This window comes from Mytilus californianus, unplaced genomic scaffold (assembly GCF_021869535.1).
Source record: "Mytilus californianus isolate M0D057914Y unplaced genomic scaffold, xbMytCali1.0.p SCAF_15, whole genome shotgun sequence".
Lineage (NCBI taxonomy): Eukaryota > Metazoa > Mollusca > Bivalvia > Mytilida > Mytilidae > Mytilus > Mytilus californianus.
Genome location: NW_026262637.1, coordinates 11633972 through 11650504, shown reverse-complemented (window position 1 = coordinate 11650504; position 16533 = coordinate 11633972). Strand labels below are relative to the sequence as shown.

Here is a 16533-nt window from a genome sequence, read left to right as displayed (position 1 = left end):
GAGACTTAAGATAGTTAAATTTCTGGACGTCCTTTAAGGACATATTTCCATGTACTGTTGCACAAAAGGAATCCCAGAATGGCTGTCATTCCAATATATTTCCTCCGAACGTGAGAAGGGTAAGGTTTGGTTTTAATATTGATTCACTCATAGGGTCTTTGCATCGGAAATACACATTTATTCTAAAACCAGTTGTTGGCATGATATGGGTTATGTTGTTCTCGTATATTTTATGATGGTATGATACTTAGCCCCTAGCGGGAGGGATTGAACTTGATTTTCATGTGATGAAGACATAATCTTTAAATGAGTTTAATTGTGGTATTGAGCTGGAATGTCAGTAACTGCTAGTAGTCCTTTGTTTACTTATGTTGATCATTGTCATTTTGCTTAGTTTCTTCTGTTATCTATTCAAACATCGGACTCGGACTTCTTTTAAACTGAGTTTTATTAAAACATATTTAACCCCACCGCATCGTATTCCTGTAACAACTCCTGGAGATTTGCGCTCACTCGCTTTAGTAATTTTGTCACTGCACCACGACGGCCAGCACGATTAGTTTTCAGTTTAGCTCTAATTGATCGTTTTGTCACGGCACCAATATGACATATATTCTAATGAAATAATGAAGACCGTCTTCACACAACGAAATCTTTATCAAAACAACATGGGATCACAATATCGTCGAATATACTGTTACGTAATTACCGCGCTGAACGACGTTAAGACGTTTACCAATTATAAAAAAAAGTGTCTATAATAAAAAAAGTAATTATTTACAAAAACAGAACTTCCAGAAGAGCCTTATATATTATCTATGGTTTTGAAAACGAATTTGACTTTCTCGATTTGAAGACCATGAATAATCTGTGTACTGCTTTTTTCTTAAGAAGCGTCAATGACGTTTGCTTATAACGTCATCGTGTTACTTTACTCGAGTCAGAATATTTATCCTAGTCGAAGTTATTTATATGAATGATTATCACACAAAAAGATAAAAGCAAAATTTAAAAAAAAAAAATACTTGGAAACTTTAAATACATCATTGTCATTGTAGTTCCATTTCAGAGTTATTTATTGTCTCATTTTTGGAACATTTCCCGGTTTATTTTTCTTTCGTTAACAAGATCCTTGAGACGTTTCGGTATCAAGTTAAACGAAGGACAGCTCTAGAAGAACGGATAATGATGTAGGTGTTGGAATTTCTTAAATAGACGTTGAATTCTACATTTTATTTGCCAACTCGTAATTTTAATTTTCTTTCACAATCGTTCATGCATTTCGTTTGAATCGATCGTTTAACTAAACCAGGGTAGATCAACTCAAAAAGGACGAGGTTAAGATAATAGACCTTTCGGAAGAGGTAGAAATGTGTGCAAAATTTATTATCATGGTATAAACGGTTTTAAATGATATTAGAAATATATAAAAAAAAAATGTCAATGTAAAATGACTGATAATTAAATAAGTTCGAAATTCAATTTATTTTTAAAAGTAAAATAACAAATATACCGAACTCCAAGGAAAATTCAAAACGAAAAGTCCCTTATCAAATGGTATAACCAAAAACTCAAACACATCAAACGGATGGAAAACAGTTGTCGTATAATATTCATGACTTGGTACAGGCTTTTCCTTAAGTAGAAAATGGTGGATTAAACCTGGTTTTATAGCTACCTAAAACTCCTACTTGTATGTCATTTCGAAAGAATTATTATGTTATAAATAGACAGGCATTATACATTCCTTGTCAATTGATTGAGGTCAGTGTACATTACATTTACATTGAAAGGTGCAAATATCACTATAAATTGCATGTCTCCGAAGCGCTTTACTGGATTTACTGCCTCAGAAATGCTCATACCCAAACTGTTGAAAACCAGGGATGTATAAATATATCTTTTATCAATTATAAATGAGGATGTAAGTTTTCTCGTTTGAATTGTTTACTATTTTTCATAAAAGGGCCTTTCATAGCCAACTATACGATATGGATTTTTCTCATTGAGGAAAGTCGTATGGTGGCCTATAATTGCTTCATCCACTTCACTTGAATCTTGGTAGATAGATGTCTCATTAGAATTCATACCACATCTCTTCATTTTTCTATAGATAGGTGTCAAAGTCCGGCCATATCAGAATCAGAAATATCCTATAAATTTAGATATATTTTGTTTATACCTTGTTTGAATATATGAAGTCGACGAATTAAAACACAGATTAATAACAACTGGGTATTTTGATATTGACTTATTGGCGTCTGTAGACTTCGTTTAATATTTCATCCAACAGTTGGTATTCCAATGGGTACTAATTTTGTACCCGTACTGGCCGAGTTGTTTTCGTACTCATATGATCGGAATTCAAATAAATCGTTCTCAAAGACAAAAAAAAAAAAAAAAAAAATTTGCAACGTTCTTTAATTTCACTTTCAGATATATTGATAATGCTATGTTACTATATAACCCAAATTTTAGTGAGTACTTTCATCTCAGATATTTCAGTGATCTTGAAATTAAGGATTCTACAGAAAACACAAGATCTGCCTCATATCTTGATATTTTCATCGATATCGACTCAGTTTGACGATTTCAAACTAGAATGTATGACAAACATGATGATTGAAATTTTCCAATTGTCAACCTCCCATTTCTGAGCAATAACATACCCTAGGCTCCAATGTATGGCGTTAACATATTTTAACTGATACATTGTGCACGTTCATGCTCAAACTATACGTACTTAAGAAGGGGTGGGCTCCTCATACAAGAAGTACTCCAACAGAGGTAAGGACGACTGAAATCGAGACTACATAAGTTTTACAGTCACCCTATATATTTGTGTCTCAGCTCACTAGCGACATGTTTTTGCAGTCTTAGATCTTTATATACTAAATCAGTGTTCTAATCTGTAATTAAACCGATTATCTCCTATTTCATATTACGACTAGCTTTGATTCGCATGGGGGTGATGCATGCAATGCAGATGACATTTACCCTGTCGATGCACCTCGTTACCCTGTCGATGCACCTCGTTACCCTGTCGATGCACCTTGTTACCCTGTCGATGTACCTCGTTACCCTGTCGATGCACCTCGTTACCCTGTCGATGCACCTCGCTACCCTGTCAATGCACCTCGTCTCCTTTTTTCGTTGTTCATAAGATTCCCTTAGTTTTGTTTATTACCTTGATTTTTCTTCCTTGTTGGTTTTTATGTGGAGAATCGGTGAGTTAATGTTGCCGTAATTTATTTTTCTATCAAATTGTGTTCTAATTTCATTATATTTTTAAGGTGTTCGATTGCTTATTCGCTTGTTTGGTGCTTAACGCCACTTTCTACACTATTTCGCTATTTCGTGGCGGTGAGTTTTTATTGGTGGAGGAAGCACGAGTGCCTGGATTTTAAAAACAAAAATAACATATCACTGCTGCAAATGCATGGTTGAGTATACAATAATTTTTAATGCCTTTATTTATATTTCCGTTGTCTTTTTAAATACCAAAGGACAGGAGCACTGATTTTTCAAAATCTTTTCCGTGACTGATGTAAGTTTGGTCTGATCAAATTTACTTTGAACTCCGTGTATCTATTGTAATAGAAAAATGCAGTTTATTTGATTTCATATAGTTTACTAATTAATACATGTAAAATCTTCTGTGAAAAATATTTTGTAGGCAATTATTGTTTAACTGCTATATACTTTAAAAGCCAAACTTTCATGTTCAATTTGTGAGCGTGGGAAACAGCAAATAGATTTTTGGTTCAAGTAATTGTCACGTTGTTCAAAGTGACTTTCTGTTAGTACAAATATTACTGAATTTTTGTTTGATAAAAGTTGACAAATCATGTCATAAACTATGACCAATGGTCAAAATGGTCAACTATATTTAAGGCTTTCTTATTTAGTTAGGTTAGAAATTACAGATTAAGAATAATAGATAAGGCTCACTATGACACGCAGAAATTAATATATAAAGCAATCAAGCCGCTATAACATTAATAGCGAGTTTCTTGAAATTTAGTTTGGTTTTCTTTTCCGTTGTTGTTCCGGCCTCCTACCGTGAGCCTCCCCCTAGATTGTGCCAAAAGGGCATTACAATTGTCGGGTTTTACATACCATAATATCAACACAAAATACAACACAATAGAATGGTGGAGGACCATGTTTAACAATGGAAAGAAACCACTAAAACCAGGAAAGACACCATCTAACTACCATCAGGAAATCTAGTCCAAAATTGAGTCGGCATTCGATAACCTAGACATTTTTGCTAACCAATCAGACAACGTTGTCACCTTTAAGAACGCTCATCCACCATCGTATCCAGTTGTTGATTGTGATAACGACACCACCATACCTTACTTGGACGACCAGCCTTTCTTCCAATCATCGCCTATTCATTCAAACACCAATCATTTCCTTTCATCGTGTTCAGGACAACCTACCCTTCCAACAAGTATCACCCCTTTAAGACCGTTCATCATACTTAGGCCATCCATTCCATCTACGTTTTCTAAAAGACCAGCACCTGTTACAAATCGACTACAGACTCCACAACATTTTTCATCTCTATATCCCAAATTGCCAACATCCACATCAGCTACAACTTCCATTGCTACAACTGGCATCAATTGCACCAGCTGTCACATCTACAACATCAACAATAGTGTCAACGGCAATTGTTCCAGTTGTAACGACAGCTGCAACCGCAGGAGCAGGATCAGGATCTACAGCGGCCACTACTGTATCAAAAACTTCCAATTTATCAGGTAGGACATTACAACCTCCTACAAACATTTTTAACATGTCATCAATTTTGAAAATTGAAATATTTAAAGGTGATAACACTCAAAATCCGGAAACTTGGTTAACTAATTTTAACCAATATTGTAGTTTTTACGATTTGTCAAAGAAAAAGAGTGCAGAGTCATTTCCTTTTCATTTAGAAGGTCATGCCAAAATTTGGTATGACACTGTAGCTGATTCAAAGAAACATCATTTTGATTTTTTGATTGCTGCTTTCAAAGATCGTTTTAAAGATAAACAACATCTTTTGGACATTACAATTTTACAAACACATCAAGGACGAAATGAGTCTGTACTAGATTTCTTATCTAGGTTATTGAAATTGGCTACTAACAGAAATATATCTGATGATATATTGCTAGCCGTAGCAATGAATGGTTTAAAGGCCGATTTAAAAACAATAGTCAAAATGACCTAAAAATATTGAAGAATTTAGGCATGCTGCAAGTTTGGCAGAAAAAGCTATTGATTCGAATGTATATTCGGAAAATTCCATGAATCCAACTGTTTTAAATGAAATTCATTCGTTAAAGGAACATATCCAATCTATTAATGTGAAAAGTACAGTTCCAGATACTACCCAACATCAGTCTTATCAACCTTCTCAACATCCTGTTTATGTACAACAGCCAGTTTATCATACTCCAAGAGCACCATATCATATTATGTATCCATCAAATAGGTATAGGGCACCACAAAATCAATATCCACGTCAAAATTTCAATAGGATGCCTCCTCGCTATCAAGTTAATCAAAATTTTCGACAACCAATTAGATATCAAAATCAATCGCAAACATCATCTCGTAGATGTTCATACTGCAATGGGTTTTCTCATTATAGGGCCCAATGTCCCGCCAGCGGTGTCATTTGCCATCTTTGTAACAAAATGGGACATTTTTCTAAAGTTTGTCTATCGACTAGAAGAATGCAAGCACAATAACAATACAGGCCTGTTCGAATTTCTACTTTGGACAGGCATACAAGGTTATAAAAATTGTTCAAATCGTGAAAATTCAAAAACGCAGACAAAACAATTTCTTACGGATATGCATCAATATCTTATCCCGGTAAATTGTGGCGGTATTTATATTAAAGCCTTTTTGGACACTAATATCCAGACAACAATATCTGCTATCAATGAAAAAACATTCTTGAAAACAAAATTAGCAAACAATCGTTTATTTCATTCAGACATTAAGCAAATAGTTGGAGCAGGTGGAGCTACTTACCCAGTAAAAGGTCAAATTGAGTTAAATTTTGAAATAAGCGGAGTAGTCCTTTCTCAAAATTTTTATATTATTCCAGCTTTAAGACATTCTATGATCTTAGGAACAGATTTTTGCAAAGCAAAAAGTGTTTGTTTAAACTGGAACACTAATAAGTTATCCTTGATTAAAGATTCAGTTACAATCAATGTAGTAAGAGTAACACCAGGTTTTGCTAGGGTTTATAGGAAATCAACCATCCCTCAAAATACAATTATGAACGTTTGTGTTAGATTGTCTAAGGCATTGCTGCATCAAAATTACTTATTAGAACCACTCAAATATTTAAAAAAGTACAGTTTTCTAACAGCTAGATGTCTAATCAAAAATCGTAACAACAAATGTTACCTACAAATTTTAAATCCCACAAATGAGGTCATTACTTTAAAGTCAGGTTTGATTTTAGCTACTCTTAATGATGTAGATAAAAGTAATATATTTACTTTAGACGATGACAAGTCTACAAATAAATCAACAGGTAAATATATAAATTCGGTACAAACTAAATCAAATCAAACAGATATTCAATTTGATTTATCAAAATCTGATTTAACAGATCTACAAAAACAACAATTAAAAACATTTTTAAACCAAAATAGGAATGTCTTTGCAACCAAGTTAAAAGAATAAGGAAAAACTGATGTCTATAAACATAAAATTAATACAGGAAATGCCCCGCCCGTAAAATCTCGTCCTTATAGGACATCATCAGCTGCTAAACAAGAAATTCAAAGGCAAGTTGAAGAACTTCTTAAATATGATATAATAGAACCATCAACTAGCGAATATAGTTCACCAATCGTGCTTGTTAAGAAAAAAGATAACACTTGGAGACTATGCATTGATTTTTGTTCACTTAACAAACAGTCAATTCTTCAGCAACATCCTCTGCCTCGTTTAGACGATGTATTTGATGCTATAGGCCAATCAAATGCCAAAATTTATTCACGACTTGATTTGACAAATGCCTACTATCAAATGCCAATGGACGAACACTCTAAGCATAAAACAGCCTTTATAACTCATGATAATGTATATCAATTTAAAAGAATGCCTTATGGGTTGAACAACGCTTGTCAAAGTTTTCAGTCTTTAATAACACAAGTTTTAAGAGGTTTAACATGGAAACATTGTTTAGTGTACGTTGACGATGTTATTATTTGGTCTAAAGATTTTGAATCTCATTTACAACATTTAGATTTGATTTTTCATAGGTTAAAACAGGCAAATTTAAAATTAAGACCTAACAAATGTGATTTTGCTCAATCAGAAATTCTTTACTTAGGACACATCATTTCTAAAAAAGGTATTAAAGTCGACACTTCTAAAAAAAAAGCTGTTGACACTTTTCCTATTCCAAACAATCAACATGATGTCCGCAGTTTTTTAGGTTTATGCAATTACTATAGAAAACTTGTTAGGGGTTATGCCAAAATTGCATCACCTCTGAATAGACTTCTCACTAAAGAAATTCCTTTTAAATGGACCACAGATTGTCAAAACGCTTTTGATACATTAAAGGAAGCTTTAACATCAACTCCAGTTTTAAATTTCTCAAATTTCAATAACTCATTTATTGTATCTTGTGACGCTTCTGGTACCGCAATAGGATATATTTTATCACAAGTGGGAGATGATAAAAAAGAACATGTCATTGGTTACGGTGGTAGAGCTTTAACGCCGGCAGAAAAAAATTACACGGTTACAGAACAAGAAATGTTATCATTAGTATCAGCAGTCGCGTATTTTCACGTGTATCTTGCTACTAACAAATTTACTATTTACACAGACCATAAAGCTTTGACATGGTTACAAACTATTAAACACAAAATTCAAGATTAATAAGGTGGGCGTTAAAACTACAAGAATACAAATTTGACCTTATACATCGTTTGGGATCGCGAAATCAACACTGTGATGAACAAACCAAAGTTTTAACCGAAGTTATTTTCATTTATCCAGGGGAAACTTTAGAACAAATTACTAATTCTGTAAAAGAAGTTCCAATGTTTTCCTTACAAGATATTTCTCTTTACAAAAACAATGCCCATATTTTGGACCAATAATCACCTTCTTACAAAACGGTACTTTACCAGATGATAAGAAAAGAGCACAAGCTATACCATATGAAACTAGTCAATATGAACTTCTAGATGATACTTTGTATCATTTCTTTCAACCCAGAACGAAAACAAGGACATCAAAACTCAATTGATAAAACAAGTAGCAATTCCACAACCATTACGCAATGATATTTTATTATCATTTCATGATCAAAAAGCAGGTGGTTCACATTTAGGTGTTCAAAGAACTTATGAAGCTATTAAACAAAAATACTTTTGGCCAAAAATGTATCAAAATGTTTATGATTATGTCACTAGTTGTCAAATTTGCCAAACTGTGAAAAAAGACAATACTGCTAAAAAACACCTTTAAAATCATTGCCAATCCAAGGACCTTTTGTTCGTCTTCACATGGATGTTTTAGGCGGATTACCAACTTCAAAAGAAAAATACAAATATATTTTGTTAGTGACAGATTCTTTCTCGCATTGGTGCGAAAGTTTTCTAATGAAAACTAAAGAAGCTGAAGAAATTGCAAACATTTTATATTCTGAAATTTTTACTAGATATGAAGCATGTCGATATTTGGTATCTGACAGACATGCAAGTAATTTAAGCAAGCTTGTCAATCTTTTATGCAAAATGTTTAATGTTACACAACATTTCACTAGTTCATACCATCCGCAAAGTAATGTAGCATGCGAAAGAACAAATTCTACTTTAGCTCAATCTTTAAGAGCGTATTGTTCTGAACAACAAACAAATTGGCCGAGTATTATGATGGCATTTAGAATTAGTCCTTGTACTCAATCTACAGGTTTAACACCTTACTATATGAAATTTGGAAGAGAAATGCCTTTTCCGATAGATACAGCCTTAATTCCTGAAGAATTAATTACTCAATCTCAAGAAAAATATATAGATCAATTATTCAATTATTCAATAGAGTTAAAATTATTCATGATCTTGCTAGAACAAATTTGGAAGATGCTCAACTTAAAAGCAAAACATATTATGATAAAGCTACTAAAATACCAAATTTTAAGGTAGGTGATCATATTTTACTTAAACAAGAAAAAGTACAAATAGAAAAGGAAAATAAATTAGAACCTAAGTGGACTGGACCATTTTCTATACTAGAAAATCGACATAATTTAATTTACAAGCTACTTAATTTAAAAACCCTTAGGCAAACAGACTTAAAGCTTATAAAGATCCAAATGATTTCAGGCCACCTCCAAATCTTTTAAAAGATAACGAAGCTTTAAATAATGAGCCTGGTAATATAAATCAACCAAATCCTGATAATTTAAATGGAGATTTAAATCAAACAGAAAATCAAGAAAACAACTCTCAAAGTGATGTTGACAAACCAACATCAAATCAAGGTCAAAACAAAAATGACGAATGGTATGAGGCTATTAAATTATTAAAATTAAAATGGATATCAGGAAAGAAATATTATTTAGTTCAATGGAAAGATAATTCAAACCCAACATGGGAACCGCAAGAAAATGTAAGTGAACCTTTAAAGATAGCATTTCATTCAGAAAAAGCTCGCAAAAGATTAAAAAGAAGACGTTAATAAATATTTAACTATTTCACAAAAGTGGCATGCAATTGACAATCACATTAATCCACTTGACTACCTATATCTAAATTGTCCTTTATTTAGACCACTGGAAAAATTTATCCCCAATCTTTTGATCACCAGAAATCAAATTAATTCCTTTTTTTTATATTGTAGGCATGTCAAGATTTGGATTTGTGACTTTGCCATTTTTGCTTTTTGCCTTACTTTTGTCAACGTCAAACGCAGATGAACAGAGAATAATTTATGGAACTATATTTCAAAGTCAACCTAATATTGACTTCGCTACAGATTATTGGACACATATTTATGAAATCCCAATGTATTTGAACATACAACATAAATTGGTCACTAAATGTCCAAAACAAGCAGGTCGTCAATGTCAATCGTATAACAAAATTGTTTCACAAGTAAATTATATGAAAGAATATATGAATGCACAAATTCAAGACACAAAGTCATCAATAGACAAATTGGTACCGAGAATAAATATCACTTTACTTGGCAAATCAAAGAGAGCAATAATTCCATTCGTAGGAAGCATTGTGGGGGGATTGTTCGGTTTATTAACCGAAAAATCCATGAAAAAAATAGTTACCCATATAAATACCTTAACATCTGAAAACAATAAAATTTCAAATGCTTTAAAACAATATGGAGGTAGTTTAGCGTCTTTTGTTTCACAACAGAGAAAAGACTTGACAATTCAATGCAATGTATCAGGCTTTATCCTTTTTAAATACCCTTATTCAGAGAAATTATAAAAACCTAGAAGACCATTATACAGACTATTTTCAAATTCTAACAGATCAAACTCAAGATGCTAATATTCTTCAGAATTATATAATGAATTTGAAAGCAGCCATTATTAATTTAGTAGAAGGACAATTATCTCCTCTTCTTCTAAAACCAAAAGTAATTCAACAAAATGTATTGGATATTCAAAACATTTTAAATGCTAACTACACTGGATACAAAATTTTAACTTCAAATCCACATTATTATTATAATTACGCTAAATATATTGTTCTACAAAACAATACAAAATTGTATTTGGCTGTTCAATTTGCTTTAACAACTCATGGCAAACTATTTGAAGTATATAAAATAAAATCTTTTCCTGTTCAAATTATTACTAATACTTCCCATGCAACTCAACTTTTTGATATACCTAAATATATTTTCAAAACATCCTTGCTACCACGACTTTCACTGATCCAGTTCCTATTTCCTTACCAAATTTCACGATATACAAAAATAAAATGAATCATATTTTTGCTAAAGATGAAAAATATCACCTCAATTTAAAAAAAATGGTCACAAGAGTCAAGACACAAAGTATTATATATTCCACATTAGCTGATTCTATGGTAGATGGACAAATTGATCTAAACTTCGAAAAATGGCCTACGATAAATGATATATTATCATTGGTTGCAATTATTATTAATTCACTAAACACAATTGTTCTTATCTGGTTATTTTATAAATTCAAAATTATGGCTGCTGCAATAGCTATAAATCAACCTGTCCAAATATCTGCTACTACACTACCAAATTTTAAATTTGAACCTTCCACAACTCAAGCACCTATGGATCAGAGTATTAAATTCCAATATAACTTGGGATCATGCTGTTTTTACATTAGCTTTTATTTCCTTTTTAATGACCATTATTTTGGTAGTTAAATCCTTCAAAAGAACAAAATATGAATACGAAATTATACTTAGAAATAACAATAGGTTTCGATTGTGTTTGTATTCCAATTTTTTTCAATGTCTTTATGTCCAACGTACTGGAATGTTCAATATCCAAACATTATTGATAATTCAACTGTTGTAAATTACTTCAGGCCTAAATTACACATTTCGTATCCAAATTTTACAATTCGAAATAAAAATACTTCTCAATCCATTTACGTACCTGAAATTATCGATCTGAACATTTTTCAAGCATGCACACTAAGGTCAATACTTAAACACCCTTTCTCTGTTTATGTCATATTACTTCATCATAACCTTAAATGTCCAATTGATAATGTCAATATGTTAGCGACAAATATTGATACCCCAGGTCAAACAAACAACCGCAAGACTAATGTATACCCTTCTACCTTATACTTATATTTTTCTTTTCTATTTTCTCAGATTTTCCAGAGCTAAAGGACATAAACACCTTTTCGCCGTCCCAAATCTGGTATAAATTACTAAACAACCATGACGACATAGATAATTTACAAGCCACTGTTTCTTTAATATCTTACGGTTTTGATCCATTTATCTATTCAAGTCTTCAATCTTCCTGTTTAAATACTATTGTAAAAAATCAAGAATTAGATATTCCAAACGATTTACCCCCATTTATTACTTTATATATCGATTATTTTGAAAAATTACAAAGATCATATCTTAGAAATATAAATAGTTACGTTCGTTAAATATTGAAATTCTGTCAATTTATCATGCTGAATTATATTTACCATTTATTCATCGTTTATTCAATTAAATTTTTTACAATATTGCAAAAGATTGGGCCATTCAAGGTAGACTTCCCCTTCATTATTAGATAATCCCCAAATTGACTACCATAGATTCAAGTGCGCGTATCAACGCGAAAGACTTGCACGAGCACAAATTAAATGTAATAGCTCGCTGCCATTGTGATACATGTATAAATTATACATGAAATGTAATGTGGTATGACCCACTACCTCCGTTCATTGAGGAAAATTATGTCCCTTGTTTCGTCATGAAAGGGAAAATCGTTATATATATATATAAATTTAATTGTACTATATATGTTTTATTTTTCATTGTGTATTTTATTGTATCATATATGAAAAAAAAAAGAACCAAGACAAAAAAATTTTGTTTTACTACTGTTGGTTATTTCTTGGTGTTAGTAAATTTAGATTGGTGGAACAATTTCCTTTTCAAAGGGAGAGTGATTAATGTAATAGAAAAATGCAGTTTATTTGATTTCATATAGTTTACTAATTAATACATGTAAAATCTTCTGTGAAAAATATTTTATAGGCAATTATTGTTTATCTCCTATATACTTTAAAAGCCAAACTTTCATGTTCAATTTGTGAGCGTGGGAAACAGCAAAAAGATTTTTGATTCAAGTAAATGTCACGTTGTTCAAAGTGACTTTCTGTTAGTACAAATATTACTTAATTTTTGTTTGATAAAAGTTGACAAATCATGTCATAAACTATAGACAATGGTCAAAATGGTCAACTATATTTAGGCTTTCTTATTTAATTGGGTTAGAAATTACAGATTAAGAATAATAGATAAGGCTCACTATGACATGCAGAAATTAGTATATAAAGCAATCAAGCCGCTATAACATAGCGAGTTTCTTGATATTTTAGTTTGGTTTTCTTTTCCGTTGTTGTTCCGGCCTCCTACCGTGAGCCTCCCCCTAGATTGTGCCAAAAGGGCATTACAATTGTCGGGTTTTACATACCATACTTTCAACACAAAATACAACACAATAGAATGGTGGAGGACCATGTTTAACAATGGAAAGAAACCACTAAAACCAGGAAAGACACCATCTAACTACCATCAGGAAATCCAGTCCAAAATTGAGTCGGGATTCGATAACCTAGACATTTTTGCTAACCAATCAGACAACATTGTCACCTTTAAGAACGCTCATCACTACTGTAACAACAGCCCATGAAAAGGCCGTGAAATGTCTGTGAAATATCACAGGGCCGTGAAAACCCCGTGAAAATACCCCGTGACTTTTGTAAAAAAAATATTTCTAAAGGCCGTGAAAAATATTTGATGTTAGAAAAAGACCGTGAATTTCAATATCCTGTGAAAAGGCCGTGATAATTTGACCTTTCATGCTTAATAAAAAATATCACGGCCTTTTCACTGGTTGTTGAAACCAGTGAAAAGGCCGTGATATTTTTTCATGTCAATTTTTTCTTATCCTAATTCAGATTTAAAACATCCCATGTGATTTTTGTAATATGGTCTAATAATTCCACTCACATTTTTCTTAATATCCTATAAACTTTTCATTATAATAATTATTATGTAATAAATACGCAGGCATTTTAAATTTTGTGAGCAACTAGTGGTACATATACATTGGATATACATCATCAAATGCAGCAAATACGTGTTTGATAACAACTATTTCTTATTAAATGTATTTGAAATAAAAAAAAAAGTTCTAAACAATTATTATGTAATAAATACACAGGCATTTTAAATTTTGTGAGCGATTAGTGGTACATGTACATTGGATATACATGCAACAAGTACGTGTTTGATTACAACTATATCTTATTAAATGTATTGACATTAAGATGCAAGTCGACGAATATTCATTTAAAAATGTGGATCTAAATGTAGAGTGGTAAAATGTGTAGGTTGTGGTATTTCGTTTTCTTAAAATTGTTTGTAAATATCGAAGGACAGAGTGGGGAGGATGTTAAAAATCTAATCAAACAATTATTTACAACAAATGATTATAAAAAGCAAGTCCGACCAAATCGGGATCAGCATCACCCTATGAAATTAGATTTAGATTTTTACCTTGTTGGAATAAATGAATTGGACGAACTAAAACAGAGATTGATAACAACCGGGTATTTAAATATTGGATGGATAGATGAGTATTTGAATTGGACATCTGCAGACTTTGGTGGATTATATTATTTTTACGTTCCACAAGCAGATATTTGGATACCTGATATAGCATTACAAAATGGATTTACAAAATTGCAGGAACTTGGAAGCAGTTTTATCAAAGCCAAGGTTGAAAGTAACGGACAAGTAGCGTGGATGCCGTTTGAAGTTTTTGAATCAAAATGTAAAATAGATATTACATATTTTCCCTATGACCGACAATCATGCGACATAATTTTTGTTGTGTGGTCAAGTAGCGTTACAGATGTGAGTGTTACTCTGTGGAATAATGGAATCGTTCTAGATAGCATGGAGAATAATGCAGAATGGTCAGTAGTATCAACAGCCGCACGAGAGGACGTTTTGTCGTTCGAATCTCGGGTTATATTTACACTAAACTTGAAAAGAAATCCGACTTATTATTTAATGAATATCATCATTCCAATCATTTTACTGAGTGTATTGAATGTGTTTACTTTTGCACTTCCGGCAAACAGTACTGCGAGAATGGGGTATTGCATAAAGGTGTTTCTTTCGTTTGCCGTTTTCCTTACAATTGTCTATTCCCAGCTTCCCAAAATATCTGGATCAATATTGGGATATTATTTAATGTTCCAGCTAAGTATGGGAACTTTTGTTGTGTGCTGTACGAGTATAGAACTTCGATTTCATCATCGTAAAGACGATGTTCCAAAGAACATAATCAAGCTAATGAGATTCCGGAATGTAAACAAAATTACATCAAAGCATCAAAATGAAACAGAAAATGAACAAAAGATGACGTGGAGTGATGTTATTTCATCATTTGATTTTGTATTGTTTTGGATAACGTCTGTATTAGTTGTAATTGCTACAATTACAGTTTTAGGATTGCTTTGTACAAATTAGATAAAACGCTTTCTCTTGCCTTAGATTGTGGCTCTTTGTAAAACAATGATTAAAAGGATCAATACAATGCCCAGAGGCGAATCCAGGGGGTGGTCACCCGGTGCACGTAACCCCCCCCCCCCTTCTGTGGTTGGCAAAAATGGTGCACCATGTACAAAATTTTGATTGAATTATCAATCGGTCTACCACTGGTAATCAAGGTTCATTACTTACCTTTAAGCGATTTACATGTACCTTGACATGTATGTTTTTACAAAGAACATGTATTCAGCGATCCTTAATTACTTCTTCGATTCCTTTGATGTGTTAGTGTGAAAATGAAGGGACATTCCTCAATTTTAGATGTTTTTTTTTAATGGGACTGGTAATTGATATTTTTATTTATATTGCGATTTTTTTTGTATGACAACTTTCCTCGACTTTTAATGATACATGAAATCTACAGTGCCAAAATTCAAATATTTTTTATTCGTTTTGAGTCTTATTAACAAACTCTTGATTTTACTGAGAAATTGACTGATTCGATATGACGGGCTTGTGTACTCTCCTTCAAAAGAAGGAGCTTATTTGTAAATACTGTGCTCTGTTTGGGATCCTTAGCACACAAACCATTTACTAATTGTGCACATGCTTGAACTAGACTAAAGGCCGGGATAACAAACCTTGTAAATAGAGCAACGCTGAGGCTAGAGCCAATGCACTACTTTTCCTTGACAATGTTGAGAAAAAGACAGTCAATATACAAACTTTTATTGATGCACTGATGCACGTGCATTATAATTTGCTTTTAGAACTTGATGTGATAATTGACACGTTTGCACGCAGGATCCACGAAAAATGAAATTGGAATCAATTTTATAAGTCCTGTTTAACCATATGCTTTATAGTTGTTACTATTTTCATGACATTAATATCAATAAAACAAAAGTGATTTTTTATAAGATTTCGAAAGGTGACCTCCACCAGACATATTTCTTGATCCGCCCCTGATGCCGGCTGCTGGGTGGTTCAGGGATAGAATACAAAATGACTTCAAGTCTGCATTTACTACTTATAAATGAATATTGCTTATCAATTAATAGTATCATATATTCTAGACACGTCAATGCAAGAATATCAGTTGTGTTGTCACTATTTCGTCATAGATATGTCGACATTGATATTTTACATATCAGTTCATGGAAAATTTACCTAAAATCACATTTACATTGATTATAATTGCAGGCTACAATTACAATTTAAGGATTGCTTTGTACAAGAT

At 32.3% G+C, this 16533-nt stretch overlaps 1 protein-coding gene across 1 annotated transcript; it reads left to right on the top strand.

The window, feature by feature from the left end:
• The first annotated feature begins 13867 nt into the window (after positions 1-13867).
• LOC127725407 (neuronal acetylcholine receptor subunit beta-4-like) lies at positions 13868-16213 on the top strand. Its single transcript, XM_052232344.1, has one exon. The coding sequence runs from the start codon at positions 14118-14120 to the stop codon at positions 15270-15272; it is 1155 nt and encodes a 384-aa protein (XP_052088304.1). The 5' UTR covers positions 13868-14117; the 3' UTR covers positions 15273-16213.
• The last annotated feature ends 320 nt before the right edge of the window (positions 16214-16533 follow it).